This window comes from Danio aesculapii, chromosome 6, assembly GCF_903798145.1.
Source record: "Danio aesculapii chromosome 6, fDanAes4.1, whole genome shotgun sequence".
Classification (NCBI taxonomy): Eukaryota; Metazoa; Chordata; class Actinopteri; order Cypriniformes; family Danionidae; genus Danio; species Danio aesculapii.
Window position 1 is genome coordinate 26,607,560 of NC_079440.1, and position 25,332 is coordinate 26,632,891.

General features: G+C 37.5%; 1 protein-coding gene across 4 annotated transcripts in view; it reads left to right on the forward strand.

Moving 5' to 3' along the window:
• The window catches only part of rhbdl3 (rhomboid, veinlet-like 3 (Drosophila)), a 79,818-nt gene that overhangs the window by 26,495 nt on the left and 27,991 nt on the right, over positions 1-25,332 (forward strand). For 2 of the 4 annotated variants that reach the window (XM_056459844.1, XM_056459846.1), the window contains 3 exons: positions 7,699-7,881; positions 13,285-13,509; positions 18,529-18,677. In XM_056459844.1, coding sequence (XP_056315819.1) covers positions 7,699-7,881; positions 13,285-13,509; positions 18,529-18,677 — 557 coding nt within the window. Of the gene's footprint in view, positions 1-1,405; positions 1,534-7,698; positions 7,882-13,284; positions 13,510-18,528; positions 18,678-25,332 lie in introns of those variants that run through there. The other 2 variants (XM_056459847.1, XM_056459845.1) reach the window with 2 other exon arrangements.

Consider the following 25,332-nt stretch of genomic DNA (forward strand, 5'->3'; position numbering starts at 1 on the left):
TGAATGAATCAATCTTGCAAAGTGACTCACATCTCACAATGCAGCTTTATATATTGTGACTGTTACCTTATATCTCTTATTTTTGCTTGCAACACAACCTTTTAGCATAATTTCATCATTATCACATATGAATGAAAGAATTTAGCAAGTGTTAATATTATATAAATTTGTATTCATCTTTTAACCCCCCCTTGCCCTCCAAATACACACCGATTGTGGCAGTTGGTGAACTCCATTCTCTCCTTTGAAAAGAAGACTGTTTAATATGCAGCTTTATGAAAATGAGGCCTGGAAAACCAGGGTTTCACACATGCACACATCACCCCTTTTCTGAGCTCTGCAATGAAATATCAGCCCCGGGTCTTTCAAGTAGGATTAATGTGGTTTTTAATGACCAGGGGGGCAGTGGTTGGTGTTTACATAGTAAGAAAATACATTTGTTGTATTTTTGTACAACTTTATAAGAACACTGTCATCTTCATCAGACATCAAAACCATGACATGAAATTAGATATCAGGATAGCATTTACTGCACCTTAATTTAGCAGAGTCATGGGATTCATTGAGTAATTTGTGTGTATGTGTGTGTCTACATTGCTGGATCTAGATTCTCTTAGTTCAGGAGTTTCCTTACAATTGTTTAAGGGGAAAGGATCATTTAACTGCCTGCTCTACCAAACGATTGACCTTATTTTGACTGTTAAAGTCATTTGAAGAATGACTGTTTTAATAATGGTTTACACACACAGCATTGTTGGTTTCCAAAAAATAAAACAAACATAATCCTGTTACACTTGATTTTGGTTTTGTTATAAAAAACAAAAACAAGAAAACATGTAAAATGAGAATCTGAAATATGTTATGGCATACTTAAAAAAATAAAGATGATTTAGTATTCAAAAATGTTTTATTTTAATTATGTTTTTAAATAAATTAGTCTTACAGTTTATATTTTCAGATTTTTCATAGTATATGTATTAATTCCAGTACTTATAAACTGACATTTAACTGACATTAAACTGACACTGAACCTACTATTTGGTAGAGGTTGATATTTTAGAAATTACGGGATGTCAAAAAATGCATTGAGTGTATTAACTAATGCCATTAGGAGTTAAGAAATGCAATCCAAGTTTTTTTTCTTGGTGGGGCATTTAAAGAGCTACGGTTTTATGCAACCGCTCATAACAGCTAATAAATAACAAAGAATATTTTTTTTGTATAGTATAAATTTCATTATGTCTATGGGAAGTCTCCATAAGGATATTTGTGCGTGTGTGTGTAGCTGAGTACTATAAATGTAGGCTAAGAGGTTGAGGGTGGAGTTAGTGGTGGGTGTTTGTTTGTGTGTGTTCTGGGGGTGGGGGCCTGCACTAAACTGTAAATCCCCTTTGGGTAGAGATTAGTCTGTCTCCAGCTTCTCACTCTCTCCGTCTGTGGGTACAGCGTGGGACAGGGACAGATCACAACATGAAAACTATTGAGGAGACAATAACAGACACTCAGAAGTTAGCAGAGCTCCTTAAAGAGAAGGTGGGTGAATCTTCAGAGAGGGTGTTGTTTGTGTGCTTTTATGTACAAAGCGAGGGAGTTTTTCTTACGTTATGTCTTATAACACTTAACATAACTTATCTGTGCTGTCAAGTTTAAAAAGGATTATGTCATGTTTTTGGGACATTACATAATATCAAATAGCAGTCACAGTAAACTTTAGAGAATTCTAAATACTTTCATGCAAATAAGATTCATTTACATACTTTTATCCTCAAATACTTGTTTAAGGAAAGCTTGTACAAATGCAATTGCAATCAAAAGAGCGCTGCTATTATTTCTTTAGTAAAACTAGAAAATAAGTGCGTTTGCACATGCTGTCGGTAAATCTAACTTCTTACTGGTTGAACCATATTTGTTGTTGATAAATGCACACCTGTGGCCAGATGCTAGGAAGGCTTTCTCATTCCTCTACAAAAGACAAGCATTTTGGGAAATTTATAAAAGTTAGTTTTTTAATGATAGTTTAAACGCAGATAGCAGAGTACAGTGTGCACTTCTGGCACCCTGCAAGTAATGTTGAGTAATAATCACTGAGTAAATGACTGGACATATGGCATTCGAAATAAGTTTACAAAGAATGACTCAGTTTTGTTCCACTGCTTCGGGTTGTGTTCATGGTGGTGTGTTCAGTTCTCACTTCTGTGTTTGTGTGTATGGATGGGTAAAATTCAGAGGACAAATTCCAGTTATTTACAGGTCACTTTCACATTCCTAACCTCAGCTCTTACTGATGGGACATTGTGCATGTACATGGGCCACATACAAAAAGCATGCACAGATATGAGACCAGAAAAATGCACCCCTTATATAAAAGTTGGGGAAACACTTGTGTCTGTGTTGCAGCTCTTACATTAGTTGGTGCTTGTTTTTTTACCAACACACGTGTTTATGAAAGTTAACATGAGCTGAGAGAGACATGCCTCAGTGGATCATCAGGGTGTTGATAAGAATCCAGCTACAAATTAATTTTAGGCACATTTGTCTTGAAGCGGCGCTACACAGACCAATCGGTGCATGATGATGTCAATGTACTGTGAGAGCAACTTAAAAACATATGTTGAGCTTCAATGACAATCGCATTTCAACACTGAATGTTCAATCTAACTCTAATTTTTAGATAACAGAATGCTCTAATAAGAACTTTGGGTAAAATTTGCACTGTGGCTCAGTTCATTTCAGCTCTCAAAGAGAACCGAATAAAACTGCTTTAAAATAAAATATACAGTTGAAGTCAGAATTATTAAACCCCCTTTGATTTATAAATTTTTTTTTTTTCGTTTTTAAGTATTTCCCAAATGATGTTTAACAGAGCAAGGAAATTTTCACATTATGTCTGATACTATTTTTTCCTCTGGAGAAAGTCTTATTTGTTTTATTTCAGCTAGAATAAAAGCAGTTTTAAACACAATTTTTTAAAATACATTTTTTAAACACCATTTTAAGGTAAAAATTATTAGCCCCTTTAAGCTTGATATTTTTTCTACAGAACAAACCATCGTTATACAATAACTTGCCTAATTACCCTAACCTGCCTAGTTAACCTAATTAACCTAGTTAAGCCTTTAAATGTCACTTTAAGCTGAATATTAGTGTCTTGAAAAATATCTAGTAAAATATTATTTACTGTCATCATGGCAAAGATAAAATAAATCAGTTATTAGAAATGAGTTATTAAAACTATTATATTTAGAAATGTGTTGAATAAAATCTCTCCGTCAAACAGAAATTGGGAAAAAAAAAATAAACATGGGGTCTAATAATTCAGGGGGCTAATAATTCTGAATAATGTAAAAATAAACAACAACCCTGATGCAGCTCAGCTCCTAATAACAGAAAAGATATTGGTTTGCTTCTGAGTACATGAAATGCAGCATCAGAACCACTTTAACCCTTGTGATTTCATTAAGTTTCTGCATTATATTATGTTTCTGCATATACAGTATGGGTCAAATACGCAATGTTATTTTGGTACCCACATCAAATTCTATTTTAATTTGCAGAAATAAAATTTCAAAATAAGGATAAAATAATATTCCATCATCCTTCACTGTAACAAATCAATAAATAGGTAAAAGTTAGTGGTTTAAGGAAATCCTAAAAATACAATTAATTTGTATGTTAGGGTTGTATGGGTTGTCATCAAATGACGAGATCTGTAAATTACTAAAAGCACCATCAAACAATAATTTCATAAAATAATTTCTGTAAACAGCAAATATTGATTTGCTTGGTAAATACATTGCTTTGATTTGCTCTTCAATGTTTGAACTTTCAGCAGTGAAGTTTAAACCATACTGAACTAAACTAAACTGAACTTCAACTCTGAAATCTGGACTTTACTAGAACTATGTTAAGCTGCTTTGACACAATCTACATTGTAAAAAGCGCTATATAAATAAACATGAATTGAATTGAATATACAGTATGTGTCTCGGTATTGAGGAGAGAGAGGAGACAAGAACCCAATTTCAATGACTGATTTATTTATTCTTAAAGAAAAGCAAAACATCTGAATGAAACCTGTGAAGGAAACATGGCCTTAATACAGTTGACTAGCTTTCACTAATAGGATAGTTCATCCAAAAATAAGGTTGGGAATCGAAAATCGATACTTTGTTATAAAATTGTAATTTTGATTCCTCTTATCAAATCTTCAATTAGCAATCTGTCAGGAACTTCCGACCTGGTGAGCTCCTTGAGCCCTATTTGTCTGCAAGATGTGCTCAAATGTGTGGCTACATTTAGTGAAAAACCCATGGCAAAGCTAAGTATAATCATATAATAAATTAATGTGTTGCAAGCATGGTGTCATGAATTATATGACCAAGCATCTGCGTGTTAGTTCAAAAACATTTAAAATAATGCACTGTGTTAGATTCATTGTACATCCTGGGTGCAACCAACAAGTGTTGTGTATTATAGTTTAGCTTTTTTGAATGTGTAGCTGAGCAGCTCAGTGCTGGTTTTTGTTTATAACTTGAGGTGAAACAAAGCTTTCATTCATTCATTCATTCATCCATCATTGATAATGTTAGGTTTTGTATTGGAGTATATATTTAGAATATTCATTGCCCAATATGTTTAATCTTTTTCTTTTACAAAGTTCTTCTGAAATTGTTCTTCTGCAATTTAGATTTTTTTTAATGTTTGTTTTTTTCACTCAATTGTATTATACATATATACACACATATTAAAACTGTAAACAGAATAAAGTGTTTAGGCCTAATAGTTCAGAAATAAAGGAAACAGTCATTTAAATTTCATTATTTAATGCATAAAGTAGCCTATTCATAAAACATGTTTAATTAATCTGGAACTTTTAATATAAAAAAACTTAAATTATAAAAAATTAAAAAAATTGCATTAGTAATGTGTCTTCTTTGTCCTTTTTATCAACTGTAAATACCCATTGTTTTTTTGTTTTTTTTACTCACATTTTAATTGTTTCAAATTTTTATGAGTTTCTTTTTTTCTGTTGACCACACAAGAAGACATTTTAAAGAAAGCTGGCAACCTGTAACCATTGACTTCCATAGCATTTATTTTTCCTTCTATGGAAGTCAACGTTTACAGGTCTTATTATGTGTTCAACAGAAAAAAAAGAAACTCATATAGGTTTGGAACCACTTGGGAGTGAGTAAATAGTGAGTTCATTTTCATTTGTGGGTGAACCTTTCCTTTAAGACTTGTCTTGACTACACAGGATCCAGATCAGCACACAAGGGGAATAAATAGGAAGTAAAATAATGAGAAAACTAGTAGAGGGCAGATGAACAGGATAACTAATAATAGGCGTGGCTAGACAATTGTTAGGAGAGCACATGGCACAAATATAGACAAACAAAGATATGTGATGTGTCGAGAAAGATTAAACTAGTATGCAGCAATAGAGATGGCTTTCTACAGTCTGCTGGGTCATCATTTTTGCTGATTTGCCTTTGGTTTTGTCAAGGCTTTGGGAAGAGAGGACCCAATTGACCCAATGACAGATGGACTTCATTCATTCTTAAAGAAAAACAACTAAAACAACCCCATCGGTTAAAATGTAGACTTCATTGACTGACTTTCATTAGGACTTGATTTGACTTGACTACACAGGACAGGAACAAAATAATTGCTTTACAGGTTGAACTTCAGGACAATCACAAAAGAATGACAACAGATCACCACACAAGGAGAAAAAAATAGGGTACAAAATAATGTAGAGATGAGTAGAGAGCAGGTAAACCTGGTAAATAATAATAGGATAACAGTGTGGAGCTAGACAGAAGATGTTCACACAAAACAAAACACGAAAGCATGCAGCTGCATGAAAACATGAGCCATGTGCTACACAAATGGCCAAACAAGATGCTAGACTGAATGTGAGAAAACCAACAGTGTGTTCACATATGGATGTTCGAGTCAAAACCAAAACCAAAACCAAACTGCTTGTTGTGCATAAACATCATAAACAAGTGAACAAGGAAGTGTGCTACAAAAAACAAAACAAAAGAGAGCAAGCACATAGGCCAAACTCACCTGAAACATGTTAAAAGTGCTCTATTTAAAAGATCTAGGCGCAAAATCTCAAGCGCAGGGCGCAAAAGCAATAAAAGCGTGTCTGAATCCACTTTTGCTATTTTAAGGATGGTAAAATACGCTCTGCACCCTGGCATATGGTCTAACAAGGTTGTGTTTATACTCTTAATAAGCTAAAGATGTGTTTTGTGCATTTAACCGATCAGAGTCTCATCTCACATTCCCTTTAAGAGTTGTGTTACACCATGGCCCATTTGCTATTTACATTTCAGACTTTGTAAGTAGAAAAACTGAACGCAAACAATCTGGATAAAGAAAGAACCTCGTCCATTCGGCTTCTTTACTTTCTCTTTATTTTACATTTACTCTTTTACTTTTTTACTTTTGTGGACAAGGAAAAGGTGTTGTATGCACTCCGCTGAAGATATCCATTAGCCAACATATTTAATTTAATTTGTTAAGTGCAAAGACTTTGTTTCAAAACTATTTCTAAATTCAGTTCTAATTTCCAGCAAACTAATAAATGAACAATAAGTGTGGTCAAAAAACTGAGTTATGTCCAGGTTTTTATCCACACATGTCCTATTCTTATGGCCCCATATAGTGATGTATACATCTTAAAAACCCAACAGATGGACAAATCTAAACTTGTTTTTATTAAAACAAATATAAATAAATAAATAATGCTAAAATAATAACATTAAACAAATGCAATTTGTCATAAATAAACTGAAAAAAGCCCACCCTCCGACATGAAGAAGGCATAGAGGTAGAGGTTTTTATATTTATGTAGAAAATAATAAATTTTGTAACATATTAATCTTTAAAATGTGTTCATTTGTAATGATATTTGTGTATTGCTGTACATTCTGTGTGTATTAATCAATGTGTAAGCGTATGAACCCACATAGGCGCATAACTAACACGCTATGAGCAGGACTTTAGACCAGCTTTTAGATGGTCAATGCTGCGGTCTAGTTCATTTCTTTAAAATAGCAACATGCCAACAAAGCGACTTAATGCACCTCTATTTTGAGGGTGAGGTGTGGACCTCTATATGAGACGAAAATGGATTTGCTATTTAAACAACGTGGTGCAAAACGTGAAAATTTGGCTTGTGCTGGTCTGAAAATAGCAACAAATTGCACCAAATGCATCTTATGCCTTATTGTATGATAGGACCCATAATGTGAGAGATACTCTAAGCCACACATTTCTACAAGGACAAGATAGGAACAGCAAAGCAAGAATAAATAGTAGAAAATAAGACCAAAGTGACAGAGCTCTGACAATATTTTGCTTCAAATACAACTTTTGTACAGATTATGCACCGTAAAACAGCTATATTTAATGTGCTTCAACATTACCATTGATGTTATTTCATGTCTATTTCATAAATAAAAATATCTTCATTGAAACCTTTCTTGTTTTTTATAGGTAAAATGAATGTCTCTTTGCTTGTAGTCCTCAAATTGGGTGAATTTCTCAGTAATGATTATTCAGTTTTATCAATTTTGTATTAATGTTATAATAATGTTTATCGCTAAATATTACTCCACTGTTCTAGTATCAAAGTACAGGGATCATTTCTAATTCCCCCTTTGCACCCTCTCATTTGTTCAGTATGACCCAGAGAATTCAGGCTTCATCAGTACTGAGCGTTTCCGAGATCTGCTTGCAGCTCATGGATCAGAACTGGACCCTCACAAGCTGGAAGTTCTTCTTGCCCTTGCTGATGCAAATGCTGATGGAAAGATCTGCTACCAGGATTTTGTTAACCTGGTGAGTTCTGCAGATGAACTTAAGGTGAGGTTTATAGAACTTCTGACTTCTGACTCCGAACTTAAAGTTGAAACATGAAATATTCCATTCCACTTGCATGGGAATGCCATCCAATCTGTGGGAAAATCTGTATGCCACCCACCCTCCGTCTCACACCCTCCTTTGCCCTTTTCCCCTGTCTTCTTTCGTTCTCTCTCAGACTTTCTTTCACACATACAGCAACTTTTCAGAATGTCCCATTGTCCACAAGAGTGGCTGAAAAATGGAGCTATAGTGTTATAAAGCCATGCAGTTCAACAGTGAATGAGATTCTGTGTTTTTATTGGCTGCAGCTGATCATGTGAAAGTGGGACCGAGAGGAATGAAGAGCATGCAGTTGGGGTGTCTGCACTGCTATTGTTCCACTACAGCTCAGCTCCCATTCACTGTCCAGTATAACAAAGTGAGAACAGAGATGTATAAGAATAAACAACTGCAATAGCAAGTAGTTGAAGAGATTCTATAATAATTGGTGAAAAAAGCAAGAGGAGAATTGAAAGAATGGGGAATTCTATATGCATTAAGAGCCATGCATGTTTCAGTATTATACATGATCATTGTGATGGAGAGCGATTATATCTCATTATGCCTCTTTCTGAGTAGTCTCTCTTTTTATCAAGCTTACAGTATTCAGCTGACTTAAGTAACATAGTTGGCCCAACAGTAATGCATGGCAGAGATGTTCCAGTTTGTGTGTGCTGTGTTAAATAACATTTTGTTTGACTTTCCCTGTGTGGTGTCCATGGAACAGCCAGCAAAAAGTTCTTAAGGAAGTCATTATGCGTCATAAAAGCAAAACACACTGAGCACTTGATGTGTGTTTGTTTAGTTTTTTTTAGAAATGTGTAAAACATGTGTCAGGTGTGTGTTTAAATAGTTGCCCACATACTGTCAACAGGAATTTTTTTAATTAAAGTTTTTTACAGTTGTTTTGCCATAAATTTTGGAAACATGATGCCATTTTTTTAAAACTGTAGACACAAAACTCTGCTGCATGTTGTGTTCATTTCTGTAAAGAAGTCCTGCATTTTGCAGGATCATTTGTTCACATAATCCAGAGGTGTCCTGGAGGGCCAGTGTGCTGCTGAGTTTAGCTCCAACTTGCTTCAACACACCTGCCAGGACGTTTCTAGTATATTTAGTAAGAGCTTGATTAGCTGGTTCAGATGTGTTTGATTAGGGTTGGAGCTAAACTCTCTAGAGCTGTTTCTCAATATGCGTTCTTCAGCGATCTTGCGTTCTCGTGTAACTTCATTATCAGCTGCCAAAGTTCAGTTCCAATACTCAAGACCGCAAGAACGGAGAACGCGTGAAACTTCCCGGGTGTGTTTTTGATTTCGAGGATGCATGGATCCAGACTTGAGTACCTAACTCGCTCTAGAAGTCCCAGAAGTCATTGCAACTGGAGGTGGAAAGTGCAGCATTTTATATAGGTTTATTATTAAAGTTCAGAGATATAACTTATTTATCTCAGGAATTTCCCTAAATGAAATTGGTAATATAAACATGGCCATGAAAATCTTAATAAAGGAATAAACACATTAAGGGTGTTTATTTGCTGAAATTCGCATTAAAATCTGTTTTATTTACATTGTGCAATGTATACTTGTAAAGTCTTTATGCATAGTATATATTGTGAAAAAAGGAAAAACAATAAATCGCTTTATGAATGCTGTAATGTTTAAATAATTTTCCATTAAAAACTCATTAAGGTCATGTGACCATCAGGAAGAACACAGCATCTCATTTCTCACAGGACGCGTTTTTTGTACTCGTGGTCTCCCGACCCGAGTTCGGTCTACCGAGGTGACCTGGCAAGACCGCTCTTCACAAGAACACAAGTCCGTTCTCTGCGTTCTTGGAATTGAGAAACAGCCCAGGACACCGGCCCTCCAGGGCCGAGTTTGGACATCCCTGACATAATCCTTTTATCATACAAATACTACAGGAACATAACTTTAGATCACCAGCACTAAAGACACACATCGTTTCAATAAAACAAGCATTAATGATCAATAAATATTCATTCCTTCATTTAATTATTCATTTTCGTTTCGGCTTAGTCACTTTATAAATCTGGGGTCGCCACAGCGGAATGAACCGCCAACTTATCCAGCATATGTTTTACACAGCGGAAGCCATTCCAGCTGCAACCCAATGCTGGGAAGCACCCATACACACTCTTTCACTCACATACACTACGGCCAATTTAGCTTATTCAATTCACCTATAGCGCATGTCTTTGGACTGAGGGGGAAACCAGAGCACCCGGAAGAAACCCACGCGAACACAGGGAGAACATGCAAACTCCACACAGAAATGCCAACTGACCAGCTGGGGCTCGAACCAGCAACCTTCTTGCTGTGAGGCAATCGTGCTACTCACTGCGCCACCGTGACGCCATCATTAAATATTGCTGTTTAAAATATATGATACAGATTTCATTATGGTTTTGTGTAGAGGGAACAGTACAGACAGTGGAATCACTGAACTAAAGTTTTATTCAATCAATAATTAAGTAGGTTTACTGTAAAAAAAATAAAATAAAAAAATTGTAAATTTATGCAAAGTATTTCTCACTGCACGTCCCATATCGAAAAGCTGATAAATGGGAACATATGCAAATCACATTTGGATTGCACATACATATCATATCTCTCTCTCTCTCTCTCTCTCTCTCTCTCTCTCTCTCTCTCATGACATATTTGATACAGTATGTGTGAAGTCTATACAATTCACTCATATTGTCCCAACACAAATTGATTAGGTTGACTTAACACTTTTAACAAATTTATGTGGATTGAACATAAAAAAAATTAGGTTGTCCCATTGAAATCTCAATAATTGTGTTGTTTCAGCTCATTTTAAATAAGTAGTTTGAACAAGCAAAAACATATTTTTGAGTATATGAAGTAGTATGTAATTTGCATATATTTCTATGCATCAGATTTCTATTTTGGGATCTGTGTTTCCATCAGTTTGGTCCTGTGGATTTGGCCACAGATTCTCCCCTTCACAGCACAGTGGGGCTTTTATTATTCAAAAATCTTGAAAAGAACCTTCTGTCAATGTGAATCTAGACGTGATATTGGTCTGCTGTAATTATGCTTTCTTGCATACAGTAATGTAAAATATAAAACATTGTCTGTAAAGGTGCTACATGGAACAAAAAAAAATTATATTTCATAATATATGAAATAAGGATGAAATCTACAGATAATGTAGTCCAGATGGGTCATATTCTATGGTAACTGATGTCATTTGATCTAAACATGTAATATTGTACATCAGCTTCCATGCATTTAGAGTAATGCAACAGTTATTTCGTATTGTGAGCGCTTGTATCAGTTGATAGTTACATCATGTTAATTAAATGAATACACAGTTATTTCAAATGTGATGTGTGAGTTTTGAAATGGGATTTGTTCGATGAACAAAGTATCTTTGGCTTGTGTGTAGTGTATTCAAGCATTTGAAAAAAAGAGTGAAGAGTTTTGCAAAAATGTGCAAATCTGGCAATGGTAGTGAATTTTGTGTGTAGAGTTTTGAAATTTGACACCAGGGTTCTGAAATTTATGGCAAAACAATTGTAAAAAATGGTAACAGGTGGGTAACAGACGGAGGAAATGAACAATAAACCCTAGGGTCAAGTAAGAAAGTTGCATGATTATCTTCACTTCACATGGATTTTTTGTCTTATTTCTAGTCCAAATATCTAAAAACTCTTAAATCAAGAATCATTTTCTAGACACGCAAAAAGTATTGGCTTGATTTAAGAAATAATATACCAAAATTAAGTGAGTTTTTCATTAAAACAAAACAAAATAATCTGAAGTGAAAAAGAAAAACTAATTTATTAACAAGAAAATATTTGTGCTTGCTTAGAAAATGCTTATTGACTTAATATTTTAGATATTTGGATTAAAAAAAGTTTCCATCTTCAGTAAGCTACTGTAAGCATTCACTCACAAGACAGCATGGAAACCCTTTTCAGTTAGGTTATTGTTAGATTGTTAATGGTAGTGTGTTATGCATCACTGACTAAAATACAATATACAATACAGTTTACAGCATTTAAATGAGAATTTCTACATATAATATAAACTATATTCTATAACTACTTTAAACTGTAATACTAGAAAATATGAGTAAACTAATTACAAACTTAATAGATAATTAATTGACAATAATAATGCATATCAGTACATTAATATTAACATAAGTTCCACAGTATATTAAAGCTCATTATTGTAAGCTGTTACTGTTTTTCAGACATGTATACTGGTAGTGTTGAAGAACAATATTTTTGATAGGAACATTACATTATTCAAAATTTAAAAAAATTCACATTGAACTGAATTGTTGAGTTGTGTTGTGTTGTGTTGTGTTGTGTTGTGTTGTGTTGTGTTGTGTTGTGTTGTGTTGGTTTGTTTATTTTTTCCACTGTTATAGAGAGACTGAACTGACTCAACAGCATTTCTGTGGAAGTGTTTGTTTTATTATTAGATTATATTTATTATATCATCATATTTATTGAAGCAAACTCAAAACATGCTGTTACTAATGTTTGAACCATAAAAATAAAGGAAAAAATCTAATTGTGATGTCAAATTGTTATCTATTTCTTGGATTAAGTTATTTACAGAGCTGGCTCCATTCCTATTTTTAACAAAGATAATATAGCATTTTAGAAAACAGAATGTGAAACTGTAAGCTTTGTAGGTCAGGTTAGTCCTGTTTTGAACCATTTCATTTGATCCCAACATGATGGCAAAGACAACGTCTTCAGGGGCTTTCCGGTTAAATTTCCTCATCCTTCTTTGGGCCTCTTTCACTTACATAATGTATGACCTGTATTCCCGATCAGGAGCCTGGCAGGGAATAAAAGAACATTCCAGGTTTTTGAGGAGGGCTTTTTGCCTCAGCGGTGAAAAGCTTGTTTGAACAGCATTGTCTCATACACAAACACACACACACACACACACACACACACACACACACAATCACTTACACACTGCTTGTTACACAGCTGCTTTGAGACTTGGAAATGTGAAATCTTTAATCGGTTGCTAAGTGACAGCAGTGGCATTCTGTCTGTGGTGGGGGATGTCGGATGGGGTGCACTGACAAAGACATAAAGACTGATCATGGAACATTAATATTTCTAAAGAAATTAGTGGATAAATGACCTCACAACTTTCACAACCTTCACAACTGTGAAGAAAAAAAACTGAAAAAATACAGTAAATGTTCAAAGAAATAAACATACGTTTGTGACAGCACGTCTCAATTAAATACAGTTTGAGATAAAAGTCTTGCTGTAGATGCATGATGGGTAATGAAACAGTAAAATGCAGATGATTGTTCTATGTGCGTCTTGTTTTTCAGATGAGTAACAAGCGTTCAAACAGTTTTCGTCGAGCAATCCTGCAGGGCAGTCGACAGCTCAGGAATTCTGCTTTGAGAGAGGAAGTGGGCTTGGGTCTGTCTCGGAGACTTGTGCGTCATGTTGCCTATGAGACTTTGCCCAGAGAAGTGGACCGCAAATGGTACTTTGACAGTTACACCTACTGTCCACCACCATGGCTTATGCTGGCCATCACTATAACAGAGGTTAGAATCAACTAATCTTTTTTAACAGAAAGATTTGTGTAACATTATTTCATTATATAAAGTTTGAATTTGTCTAAGGGTGCTTTCAAACCAGTTTTGTTCCGAAACAGGGATTACAATTGTTACAATGTTGCACTTTGTACTTGGTGCGGTTCGCTTTCACACGGCAAAGTTTCTAAACTGACCAAAGAGCCAAAACAAGTTGGGTGCGAGTAAACTCTCCTCACATTAGTCAGAATTGGTCACAGTTTATTTTGCAAAGTCCCGCTCAGCTGTTATGCGTCCTTTTTTTAATTTATGGCAATGAGCAACAAGACATTATAAGCAGAAAGCTGCGCTTTATTTAGAATTTAGAATTATGCATTATAGCCTTTACATTATAGAGAGAAATAACAGATAAACCAAGACTGCAGCTCGGTCAGTTTTCCTAACGTATAAACGGCTCTCGTTAATAGTTCAGCATGTTTTCACTTTCGTATTTGACATGAAACGCACATTTACTGGTAGGAATGACATTTTGCCCTACTCATAATTCTCCCTTTATATAGCCATATATGCCTATTACATGTCCATAATACACTGTGATATAGCCGGGCTCGGATCGTTTTGCTTTCTCACTACAATCGATCCGCTCCAGTGTTCATTTCAATCGAGTCGAGACCCTCATTCAGGTGATCTCAGACCAATTGATTTGGCGCGGATCTGAGCACAATTGCTGGTTTCACATATGCCAAATGAACTGCACTAACTAGGGAAACGACACAGGCTCTGAACCAAAAGTCTAGGTGTGAAAGCACCCTAAATGTAACTGTAAAAGTTCTTTCTCACTGGGTAACACATCTAAGCAAGGTGAATCACAGATGAACACAAAATCCCAATGATTACAAAGCGCTTCCTAATTTCTTTTTCTTTTACTTGTGTGTATGTGTGTGTGTGTGTGTTCTGTGTGTTTGTTATTTTCATTTGACTTTAACCTTGTTCACTGCACAGAAAACAGCAGACAGTTAATATAAATAACATGTTGTATTACACCAAAAAGACATTTCTTATATTATATTTTTACATCTGTGATTATATGTTATAAATTTTTATCAAAAATTAAAAGAGTAATTCCCATTTACCCTGCAATTCCATGACAGTAGATTTTATTTTTTTATTGCTGTTTATGCCTATAATGTGAATGGGGACGCTGACAAAGGAAGTGCGGATCCAAACGCAGGTTTATTATACAGAGATGGTCAGGCAAACAACAGTCAACAAACAGATGTATACTAGCAATCCAGAGTCAAAGTCAATAAGCAGGCAAATGGTCAGTAAAGGCAGGCAGCAGGCAACGTAAACAAATAAACAAGATGAGGTTCAAACATGGAAGGCAAGGCAAGGAAACCGTGTCGTAATATTAGTATCAGGATAACAGTATAACAAGACTTAGCAATGAGAGTGTCAAAGTGAGCCGTATATATGTGTGTATTCAGTCCATGAGCAGCATCACCTGTGGGAGTGTTATCAATGAAGACTTGGAGCAGGTGTGTGTGTTGCATGACTGGAACTTGTAGTCCATACAGAGGGAGGATTGTAGTCCATGTAAATGTGAATGTTCTCCAGCGATCTATGAAGGTTAGATCACTGGTGATCATGACAATTTCTTTCCGCTATGGCGATCCCTGATAAATTAAGGACTAAGCCGAAGCTTAGTGAGTGAATGAGTGAGTGTTAATGCTTTGTTGTTAGACACTGATGATAAGAAACAATTAACATCCCTTCTTTTCCTGTACAGTTCTTTTGGCCTCTATAATTGTTTTCAAAACTGTTTTTTTATGATATAGTGGCACCAGTCTCAACTTTGAGTCTAAATCTCAAATCTAATTGAACAACATTCATTTATTCAATCACTCATTTTATTTAATTCATTGTACATTTACATCCTATAATTGTGTTCAGTGAGGTAGGGTCTTAAAAAAACATAAAATGACGGCCATTAAATTGCAGAAATTTACCGCAAAATAATAAAAAAATGTTAATTTCTGGAAAATTTCTGTAATTCAACCTCTGTTATTTTCCAGTAAATTTCTGTAATTTAACGGTCGTTATGGGGCCCCAGCTGCCGGAAATAAACTATAAAATTACGGATTTTTAAAAATTGTACTTATTGCGTTATTGTTGCTTTGTAAAACATTTTCTGTTATTAAGTTGTGATGTGGGTATGGTTTAAGGATCAGTTTATCGGTAAGTATAGGTTGGGTTGTAGGTAGTAAATGAAATGATACATGTATTTTTCTGAGATTATTTCTGTTACTGTTCAAACAAAACAAATGCCTGTGGTTCCAAAACATTATTCATTAACAAATAATAAATACATCTGTTCAGTACAGGAATTGGTTTTAAGACCATTTATTGTAATTGTAGTCCACCATAGGCAAGGATTTTCAAACAGTCCTATCAACGGGAGACTCCATCCTCCACACTATTTCACATGCCCAGTGACAAGGAATGCTAGCATTTAAAATCAAAGGCAGGAAAATGCTAGGAACAGATGGAAGGTTCATTACATGGGTATCACAAACATTCACACTGTCACTCACATCTACACACCAACTTTCCTGTTTTTTGATTGCTCACTGCCTGTCGGATTTTTGCAGCTCTAGCTATGCCTGAAGTTCTAATCTTATTATCAGTCATTGTGGTTTAGTCTATCCAATATAACTATTTATAAAGCTAAATTCATTACTACTGCAAGAACAGTGCATTGTGCACTGCAGCACATGCTCACGTCTTGTATCTTGTTAACAAGCCACAGCGCATAAGCGTTGTTAGCCCATTTTTAGCTTGTCTTTGGCTTGTTTATATCATGTACCCCCTTTCCAAAAACTCAGTGCCTTACAGCTTGTTTGCTTGTGCTTATCGCTTCATTTTTTTTACATCCACTTTGCAGTTTGTTGTTTGCTCACACCTATCGCTAAACCAACCGTCTGCTAGCTTGCTCTGCCAGTGCACCACACAGACTCTTACAAAAGTATTAGCTGATTTTCTGGCCTTCTTCTGCATACTTGCCTCTATAGAAATGAAACAGCATGTCTCAGATGCTACACATTGCCATAAGCATACCTTAGACCTAATATTATCACATGCTATTGACATTGATAATGGTGAAATTCTGCAACAGTGATGACATTTCAGGTTATTATCTGTCTAATTTCCTTTTCTAATCACCGTTAAATGTAAAAAATAAATAGGGCACTGTTGCACTATGGCCACTCTCATCCTCTAAAAAAGCAGCCCAGAAAATGGAGCCGAGATTGACTGATGTAGTCTTAACTTCAGAAAAGCTTTAGAGCCTGCAACCTGAAAAAAAGGCATCATCAGATGTTTCTTATTAATAACTATGACTTTCTTTACATGCAAGATTCATTATATCAGAGACAAAATAAGCACTGTGAATTTGTCTGTCACAACATTGTCTCAATTGGAGCACGTCTTGTATTAGGATGCATATTTGTTGATCCGATTACTTGGACAATGCTAAGTACAGGTGTAAAATGTTTTGGGCTTGTCTGCTTTCGACCACTTCCAAAGGTAGTCGAAAAAGCATTGGAATAGATTGCTCTAACAGTGCATGTGACCACTTTATTAAACACATATAATACAAACAGGTGCAAATGGGACATGGATATGCAAATGTATGCATGATGTCATATAGTGAACTTTAGCAACTTTTCGATCAGAGCTTAGCTCTTTTCTATTGAAAATAGTTGTAAGTAACACTGCCTCTCAGGCTGAAATCTATAATACTGCCTAAACCTTGATGTACATTCAGTTAAGTCCTCATTGCCAGTCAGGGATTTGGCTGTGATATTTGAATTTCCAGCATCTGTAAAAACTTTGTTTGTTAATTTCTAAAAATGTTGTCAAACTATGACATAGGTTGATATGTCAAATGTCTAATGCAGACAAATTTTGTTTTAGATTACTGTAATGTGTTACTAGGTGATTGTTCAACAGCCCTAACAAACTAATTTTGCTTGTTCAAAATTCAGCAGTCAAAAATATGATCATGTCCAGTTATGTCAACATTGCATTTGACTCCCAAGTAATCATTGAAAAAATGTTTACATTTTTACATTTTTATTATTTACAAATACCTGAATTCCTTAGCTCTCCAGTAGTTGAGCCAGGTCCTGCTGTTTTATAGCCCTTCATGTTTACTATGTTTATTTAATTGTGGACTGATTTTTTATTCCTAGCATAATAGATTGATTGTAAATACATCTTTTTTAAAATCTGGCACCTACAATTTAAAACTGTTTTTTTTTTTTTACAAAAATATTAAGCAAAAAATAAATTCTGTGGTAATAATAAGAAATGTTTCTTGAATATTTAACATCATTAGAATGTTTTTTGAAAAAACATGGGAGAGTAAAGAGTTGAAGATCTGAATCAGCAGTAAATACAAGCACTAAACTTTATTTAAAAATTAAAACTAACTTAAAATAAAACTTTTACATTAATTATATGTTACTATGAATAAATATATAATCCTTTATTTGTAGTGGTCTTATATTCTAATTTATATTCTAATTCTCTGAGATACTGAATTTGGGGTTTTCATTAGTTGTCATCAAAATCATCAAAAACACTTGAAATATATCAGTCTGTGTGTAATGAAGGAATACATTATAAAAGTTTCACTTCTTGAATCAAATTCAACCTTTTGAAGATATTCTAATTATATGACCAGCACCTGTATGTATTTCATAATGTTAGTCTATTATTTGGGTCTATTTTTGCTCAAATAAACATTAAAATGTTGAAAACTCTTACCAGGACCTTACTTTTGAACAGCAATTACTTGCTATGATTTGCAATAAAGTGATGTTGCATTACAATCCACTACTAGCTTTAAGGCAGAATAAAACTGCCATTGTGAGTGCACCTATTGTGCCTTAAAAAGCTTCTTTTCCTTTGAAGCACAACACAAGTATCACACTAGTCACAGTTTTGTACTTTCCACATCTTCCTCAGGTTGTTGTCTTTATGTATTATGGACTGCAGCTGAATCGCTGGGTTCTGCAGGTATCATCGCCATATTTCCTGAAGGGCCCATTGCCATACCACCCGCAGCTCAGAGCTCAGGCCTGGCGATTCCTTAGCTACATCTTTATGCACGCTGGGTGAGTTACACTGTATGATTTTGCATTGCATAGTGATTTATTATGTTATTAATGTTAAAGATGCTATATAGTGCATTGATTCAGTATGTTTAATTGTTCTCCGATATCTACATAGTAGGTACAGTATGTGACTTAGTTAAGTTTAAAAAAAAATGTCTAGAAATGGTTTCATATGCTCATTTATAAACTCAAAATTGACCCCTAGAATAGCAAGCTCTGTTTTGATCATATTACACTGAAAAAAATGATTCAGAGATGATTCCTTGGATTTACTCAATTTTTTTACGTTAAGTGGTTCTAAACAATTTATTTAGGCTGAATTTAAACAAATTAAGTTGAACATTGCTCAATTTAATTTGTTTGTTTAAATTCAACACAAATAAATTGTTTGCAACAGTTTTGCATGCAACACTTTTTTCAGTGTAGGAATGTCTGTGAATATTGATGATCTCTGATCTGCTAAGCAACTCGTCAAAATCTATTCTCTCTCTCTCTCTATCTTTTTGTCTTACTGCCACCTTATTTAAAGTTTAAGCGCACATGCATACTTGTATATGTGGTTTACAAGGACTCTCCATAGACGTAATGGATTTTATACTGTAATCACTTATATAGTCATATATCCATGCCATTATGTAATTTGATGTCCTTGTTATGACTTAAGCCACATAGATAAGCACACACACACACACAGCGTGATGTACTCAGAAATAAGCAAATTGGGAAGTTGCCTTGTTAAATCTTTTCAACAGAAGGGGTTGGAAAAGTTTATTTTATCTAGAAGGAGTAAGAGAGGTATGGTTAAGCCACCAGAGTTTTGCTCCTGATCTGTGTTGTGGATGAAATGCAGGCTAAATTATAATTATACTCAACAAAAGGGACTAACAGAGATGTACTTAGAGTTGTATTTTGAAGAGTTAACATATATAAAAAAACAAGCAGGAACCAATAACAACTTCAGCATAAACTGATGAGTTTTTGACATTTAATGGCATCCTGACACTCAAGAAAAACAACTGTTATTGCTAAGTGATATGACATGATGCATACATGTGCACTGAAGATTTATTTTTTATTTTACACAGTCTACATGTGTTTTTACCTCATTATGAACATACACAGCACATTTCATAATATAAATGGTAAACTATCAAAAGATACAGTTAAATAGATGCCTCTTCAGGTTGGCACTGAATAAATTCCTTTGTTCTATATTTTGTCCATATACAGTTGAAGTCAGAATTATTAGCCCCCCTGAATTATTAGCCCTCCAGTTTATTTTTTCCCCCAATTTCTGTTTAAGGGAGAGAAGATTTTTTCAACACATTTCTAAACATAATAGTTTTAATAACTCATTTCTAATAACTGATTTACTTTATCTTTGCCATGATGACAGTAAATAATATTTTACTAGATATTTTTCAAGACACTTCTATACAGCTTAAAGTGACATTTAAAGGCGTAACTAGGTTAATAAGCTAGCCATGTTAGGATAATTAGGCAAGTTATTGTATATTGATGGTTTGTTCTGTAGACTATCGAAAAAATATCAAGCTTAAAGGGGCTAATAATTTTTACTTTAAATGGTTTTTAAAAAATTTTAAACTGCTTTATTCTAGCCGAAATAAAAAAAATAAGACTATCTCCAGAAGAAAAAATATTATCAGACATACTGTAAAAAATAAATATAATTTGGGAAATATTAAAAAAAAATAATTCAAAGGGGGGCTAACTTCAACTGTACATTTGACATGTGATGGGCTTCAAAGTGTCATAAAACAAACCTATCTCAGAAGGGTGTTTTCACACCACTAGTTTGAAAAAGTCAGGAAAGTGAGTGTGTCCAGCTTTGTTTAGGTGGGAGTATAAAGTGGCAAAAGAGGGAAGTGTTTGCATAAAAAGAGGAGCTTCATTGATTGCATTTAAAAAAGCTAAATTGCACATCAGCAACACAAACACGGATGCAGAGGAGTTGAACAGTGATTTGAAGAGCAACATTTACAGCGGATCTGAGAATGCAATCTAGCTTTGCCATCTGAATGTTGTAGGGGTATTACCATAAACTTAGTAACTTCATTTATTTTGACTAAGGTATGTCTTTAAAAACTGAAAGAGTACTGTTGATACCAACTTTGTCATCTGAATAAACATCTCTGATGTACTCACCGAGATGAGATTCAGAAGCAGATCCGGAATGAACTGGCCGACGTTCGGCTGCTCTCAGCCAGGCAGGTTTGCTCAAACCTCCCACTGACAACCTGGAGCTCAGACTCCCGAATACACTGAAGCACTTTTCAGCACATGCCAGAGTGAATGGAGAACTTTTCAGAAACATTATATGAAACGCCTGTGTGGACCATTTGTATTTTAAAACACCTTTTTAGCTAAAACAAATGAGTGTAAACAGGGCTTTTGTTTTGAATAACACTTTTGTTTTGGCACACTTAAAGATAAAACTGACGTCCCATGTCTCTAAACAATTCTTCTTTTTCTATCGTGCTTGCGGTTGGCAACACAATTTGGAAGGTGCATTTCTGAACACTGTAACAGCTAAAAAGAGACGAAGCTCTCACATGCATATTAAGTTGCATCTCATTCACAATAGAGCACGCTGATTGGTTTGAACCAACTATTTCTCATGAATCAATGCACAGACTGTCACGGATTGGCCAGGCTCTTCCACCAGCATCACGCAAAGATCACCATCACCTGAGTATTAACCACACACAGCTGCACCCAATCACTTATAGTCACTATATAAGCACACACCTCACTTCACTCAGTGTCCGGTCTCGTTCCTACGAAGCGGACTCTGAGTGAACACCTCCTGGTAATCACTAGCATTTCAATCTCAGTATATTGTACTTATCTGCTCTCTGTCTCTCCTAGTTTGTCCAGTGTTCCCGGTGTCCTGTCTGCCTTGTGTTTGTCATCAGTCTGTCTTCCCCGCAAGCCCTCTGGTGTGTGCATTCGGTCTCCCTCAGTATCAGTCATCCAGCCTGCCACCAAGGATCATCCAAACAACCAGACTCCACTCACTTCTCCTCCGTTCTCCTTGTGTGCTCAAGTGTTGTAAATAAACATTGTTAATAATTCACTCACCTTCCTTGTCCGTCTGCTTCCCATAACAGAAGACCGGACCTCTACAATCAACAGCATGAGCACTCACGATCCCATTCAAGAGTTGGTGGACTCACTGAAGAGAGTGTTATTGTCATCTACTCCACTTCCCGAAGCACCACCAGCACCGAGCACTTCTTCACCGTCCACCCACTCATCCAGTCCCATGGCTCGACCAGCGCCCTACTCTGGCGGGGCGGAGGAGTGCAATGGATTTCTTTTGCAATGTTCTCTCATATTCACCATGCAACCTGAGTTATATCCCACAGATCGGTCCAAAATCGCATTCATCATCTCCCTTCTCTCTGGATCGGCTCTTCGGTGGGCAGAAACCATTTGGCAACAGTCTGGGCCGGTAACCAGCTCCATTCAAGCTTTCACCAAGTACTTTAAGGAGGTTTTTGGTCGCGCAGATGCAGAAGTAGCAGCTGGAGAACAGTTATACCATCTCAAACAGGGAGCCATGTCCACTCAGGATTATGCGCTCCGGTTCCGTACTCTGGCTGCTGCTAGCGGATGGAATGAGCGATCTCTCCTCACCACCTACCGGCTCGGACTGGAGCCCAGCCTCCGACTACAGCTAGCAGCCCTCGACGATACCTTGGGGTTGGAGAAATTCATCCAACAATCCCTCCGCTGTTCCGATCGTCTGAGGGCCTACCAGCACGATCTTCCACCTGTTCCCCAAGCACTCCTCCGTTCGCCAGAGCCAGCAGTCCCTCCAGAACCTGAACCAATGATCGTGGAATCTGGTAGACTCACCATCACTGAGCGACAGAGGAGGCTGACCCGGGGTCTATGTATGTACTGTGGTGCCGAAGGACATGTCAGGCTGGACTGTCCCATTCGTCCAGCACGTCCTTTGGTGAGCGTATTCAGTTCTCCCATTGAAAAAATGCATCCTCTCACCACCAATGTCCAGTTAACTACCCCTTCTATATCTGTTTCAGTCACGGCCCTCATCGACTCCGGGTCAGCTGGAAATTTCATCTCGTACGCCCTCTGTCGCCAGCTCCATCTTAACACCGAAGCCTCGACGCACGTCTACCAGATCCAACCCATAACCAACGCAATCCATTCCCAGGCACGTATCCATCGCAAATGTGAGCCTATCTATCTCCAAGTGGGATTGCTCCACAAGGAGGAGATCCAATTTCTGGTTCTGGAGGGTGCATCCATGGACATCATTTTAGGGCGCCCGTGGCTGGTGAAGCACGATCCCATCCTCTCTTGGGGCACAGGAGAAATAAAGAAATGGGGTGAAGACTGCAAAACCAGATGTTTTCCCGACCTACCTGTTTAACTTCAGAAACCACTTACCATCTATGTCACGTCTGTCGAAAGCCCAGTCAATAAACGATCCATTCAAATCCCGAAGATCTACTCCGCATTTGAAGACTTTTTTGCCCCAAGAGAGCTTCCCAGCTACCTCCACATCGGCCATGGGACTGCGCCATAGACCTGCTGCCAGACGCTCCTATGCCCAAAGGTAGGATCTACCCGTTGTCCCTTCCGGAAAATAAGGCCATGGAGGAGTATATTCAGGAAGCACTGAGTCAGGGATATATCCGCCAGTCCACGTCACCCGCTGCCTCAAGCTTTTTCTTTGTGGCCAAGAAGGATGGAGGGCTGCGTCCTTGCATCGATTACCGAGTTCTGAATCAAGGAACAATTAAGTTCCGGTATCCCCTTCCTCTCGTCCCTGCGGCCCTGGAACAACTACGATCCGCCAAGATTTTCACGAAGTTGGACCTCCGCAGCGCCTACAATCTGGTCAGAATACGTGAGGGGGACGAGTGGAAGACTGCGTTTGTGACCCCTACAGGACACTACGAATACCTGGTCATGCCCTATGGTCTGGTCAACGCCCCCTCCGTATTCCAGAACTTCATTCACGAAGTCCTCCGGGAGTTCCTCCATATCTCCGTCATAGTCTATATTGATGACATCCTGATTTACTCCCGGAGTGAGGCCGAACACCGCCACCACGTTGCGGAGGTCCTACAAACCCTCAGAGACCATCAATTGTACCTCAAGGCTGAAAAATGCTCCTTCCACCTACCGTCTGTTCAGTTCTTGGGGTACATTATTGATCAGAAAGGGGTTCGCATGGACGAGGGGAAGGTGACTGCCGTTGTCTCCTGGCCAAAACCAACAACCATTAAAGAACTCCAGCGATTTCTAGGATTTGCCAATTTCTATAGACGATTCATCCACAACTACAGTCTCATTACCGCTCCGCTGACCAACCTACTCAAAAACCACCCCAAGAAACTCTCCTGGCCTCCCGAAGCCGATGCAGCCTTCCAAACCCTCAAACAATCCTTCACTCAAGCTCCACTCCTGACTCACCCCGATCCTGAAATCCCGTTCGTGGTCGAGGTAGATGCCTCGACAACTGGAGTGGGAGCCATCCTGTCTCAACATCAAGGTACACCATCATTACTCCATCCATGCGCCTATTTCTCGAGGAAGCTCAGCCCGGCGGAGAGAAACTATGACATCGGAAACCGAGAGCTATTGGCTATCAAGCTTGCCCTGGAAGAATGGCGACACTGGCTGGAGGGAGCCAAACATCCTTTCCAGGTGATTACAGACCATAAGAATCTCCAGTACCTCAAGGAAGCCAAAAGACTCTGTCCTCGTCAGGCCCGATGGTCCCTGTTCTTCTCCCGATTCCAATTCTCCATATCTTACCGACCTGGGTCAAAGAACATCCGAGCGGACGCACTTTCCCGTATATATGATCAGCCGGAAATCATGGAGACCCCAGCCAGAATCCTCCCAGAACAGATCACGGTCTGTCCAATCACCTGGTCCGCTCCTACAGTCATCGCCACTCCCGAATCCAGGACTCCGCCGGGCTGTCCCCCCAATCGTCGCTTCATTCCTGAAAACCAACGGGTAGATCTGATTCATTCCACCCATACATCTTTGGGCACAGGGCATCCCGGGACCAACAACACCCTCTCGTTGCTATCCCAACGCTTTTGGTGGCCGCACATGGCGAGGGATGTGAGGAGATACGTTCAAGGCTGTAGAGAGTGCGCTATGTCAAAGAGTCCTCGCCATCTACCTGCAGGTAAACTCCATCCCTTGCCCATCCCAAACCGCCCCTGGTCACACCTAGGAGTTGACTTCATGACAGATCTACCATCATCTGAAGGTAATACCTGCATTTTAGTCATTGTCGACCGTTTTTCCAAATTCTGCCGTCTGATTCCCTTGAAGGGTCTGCCCACAGCCCTAGAAACCGCCGAAACCCTATTCAACCATGTCTTCCGATGCTTTGGGTTACCTGAAGACATAGTCTCGGACCGAGGACCCCAGTTCATCTCCAGACTATGGAAAGCCTTCTTCAGACTCCTAGGTGTGACCGTCAGCCTCTCGTCTGGCTATCATCCACAGACCAACGGCCAGACAGAGAGGAAGATCCAAGAAGTGGGGCGGTTCCTCAGAACATTCTGTCACGGTCATCAAAACTCCTGGAGCCAGTTTCTGGGCTGGGCGGAATACGCCCATAATTCCCTGCGGC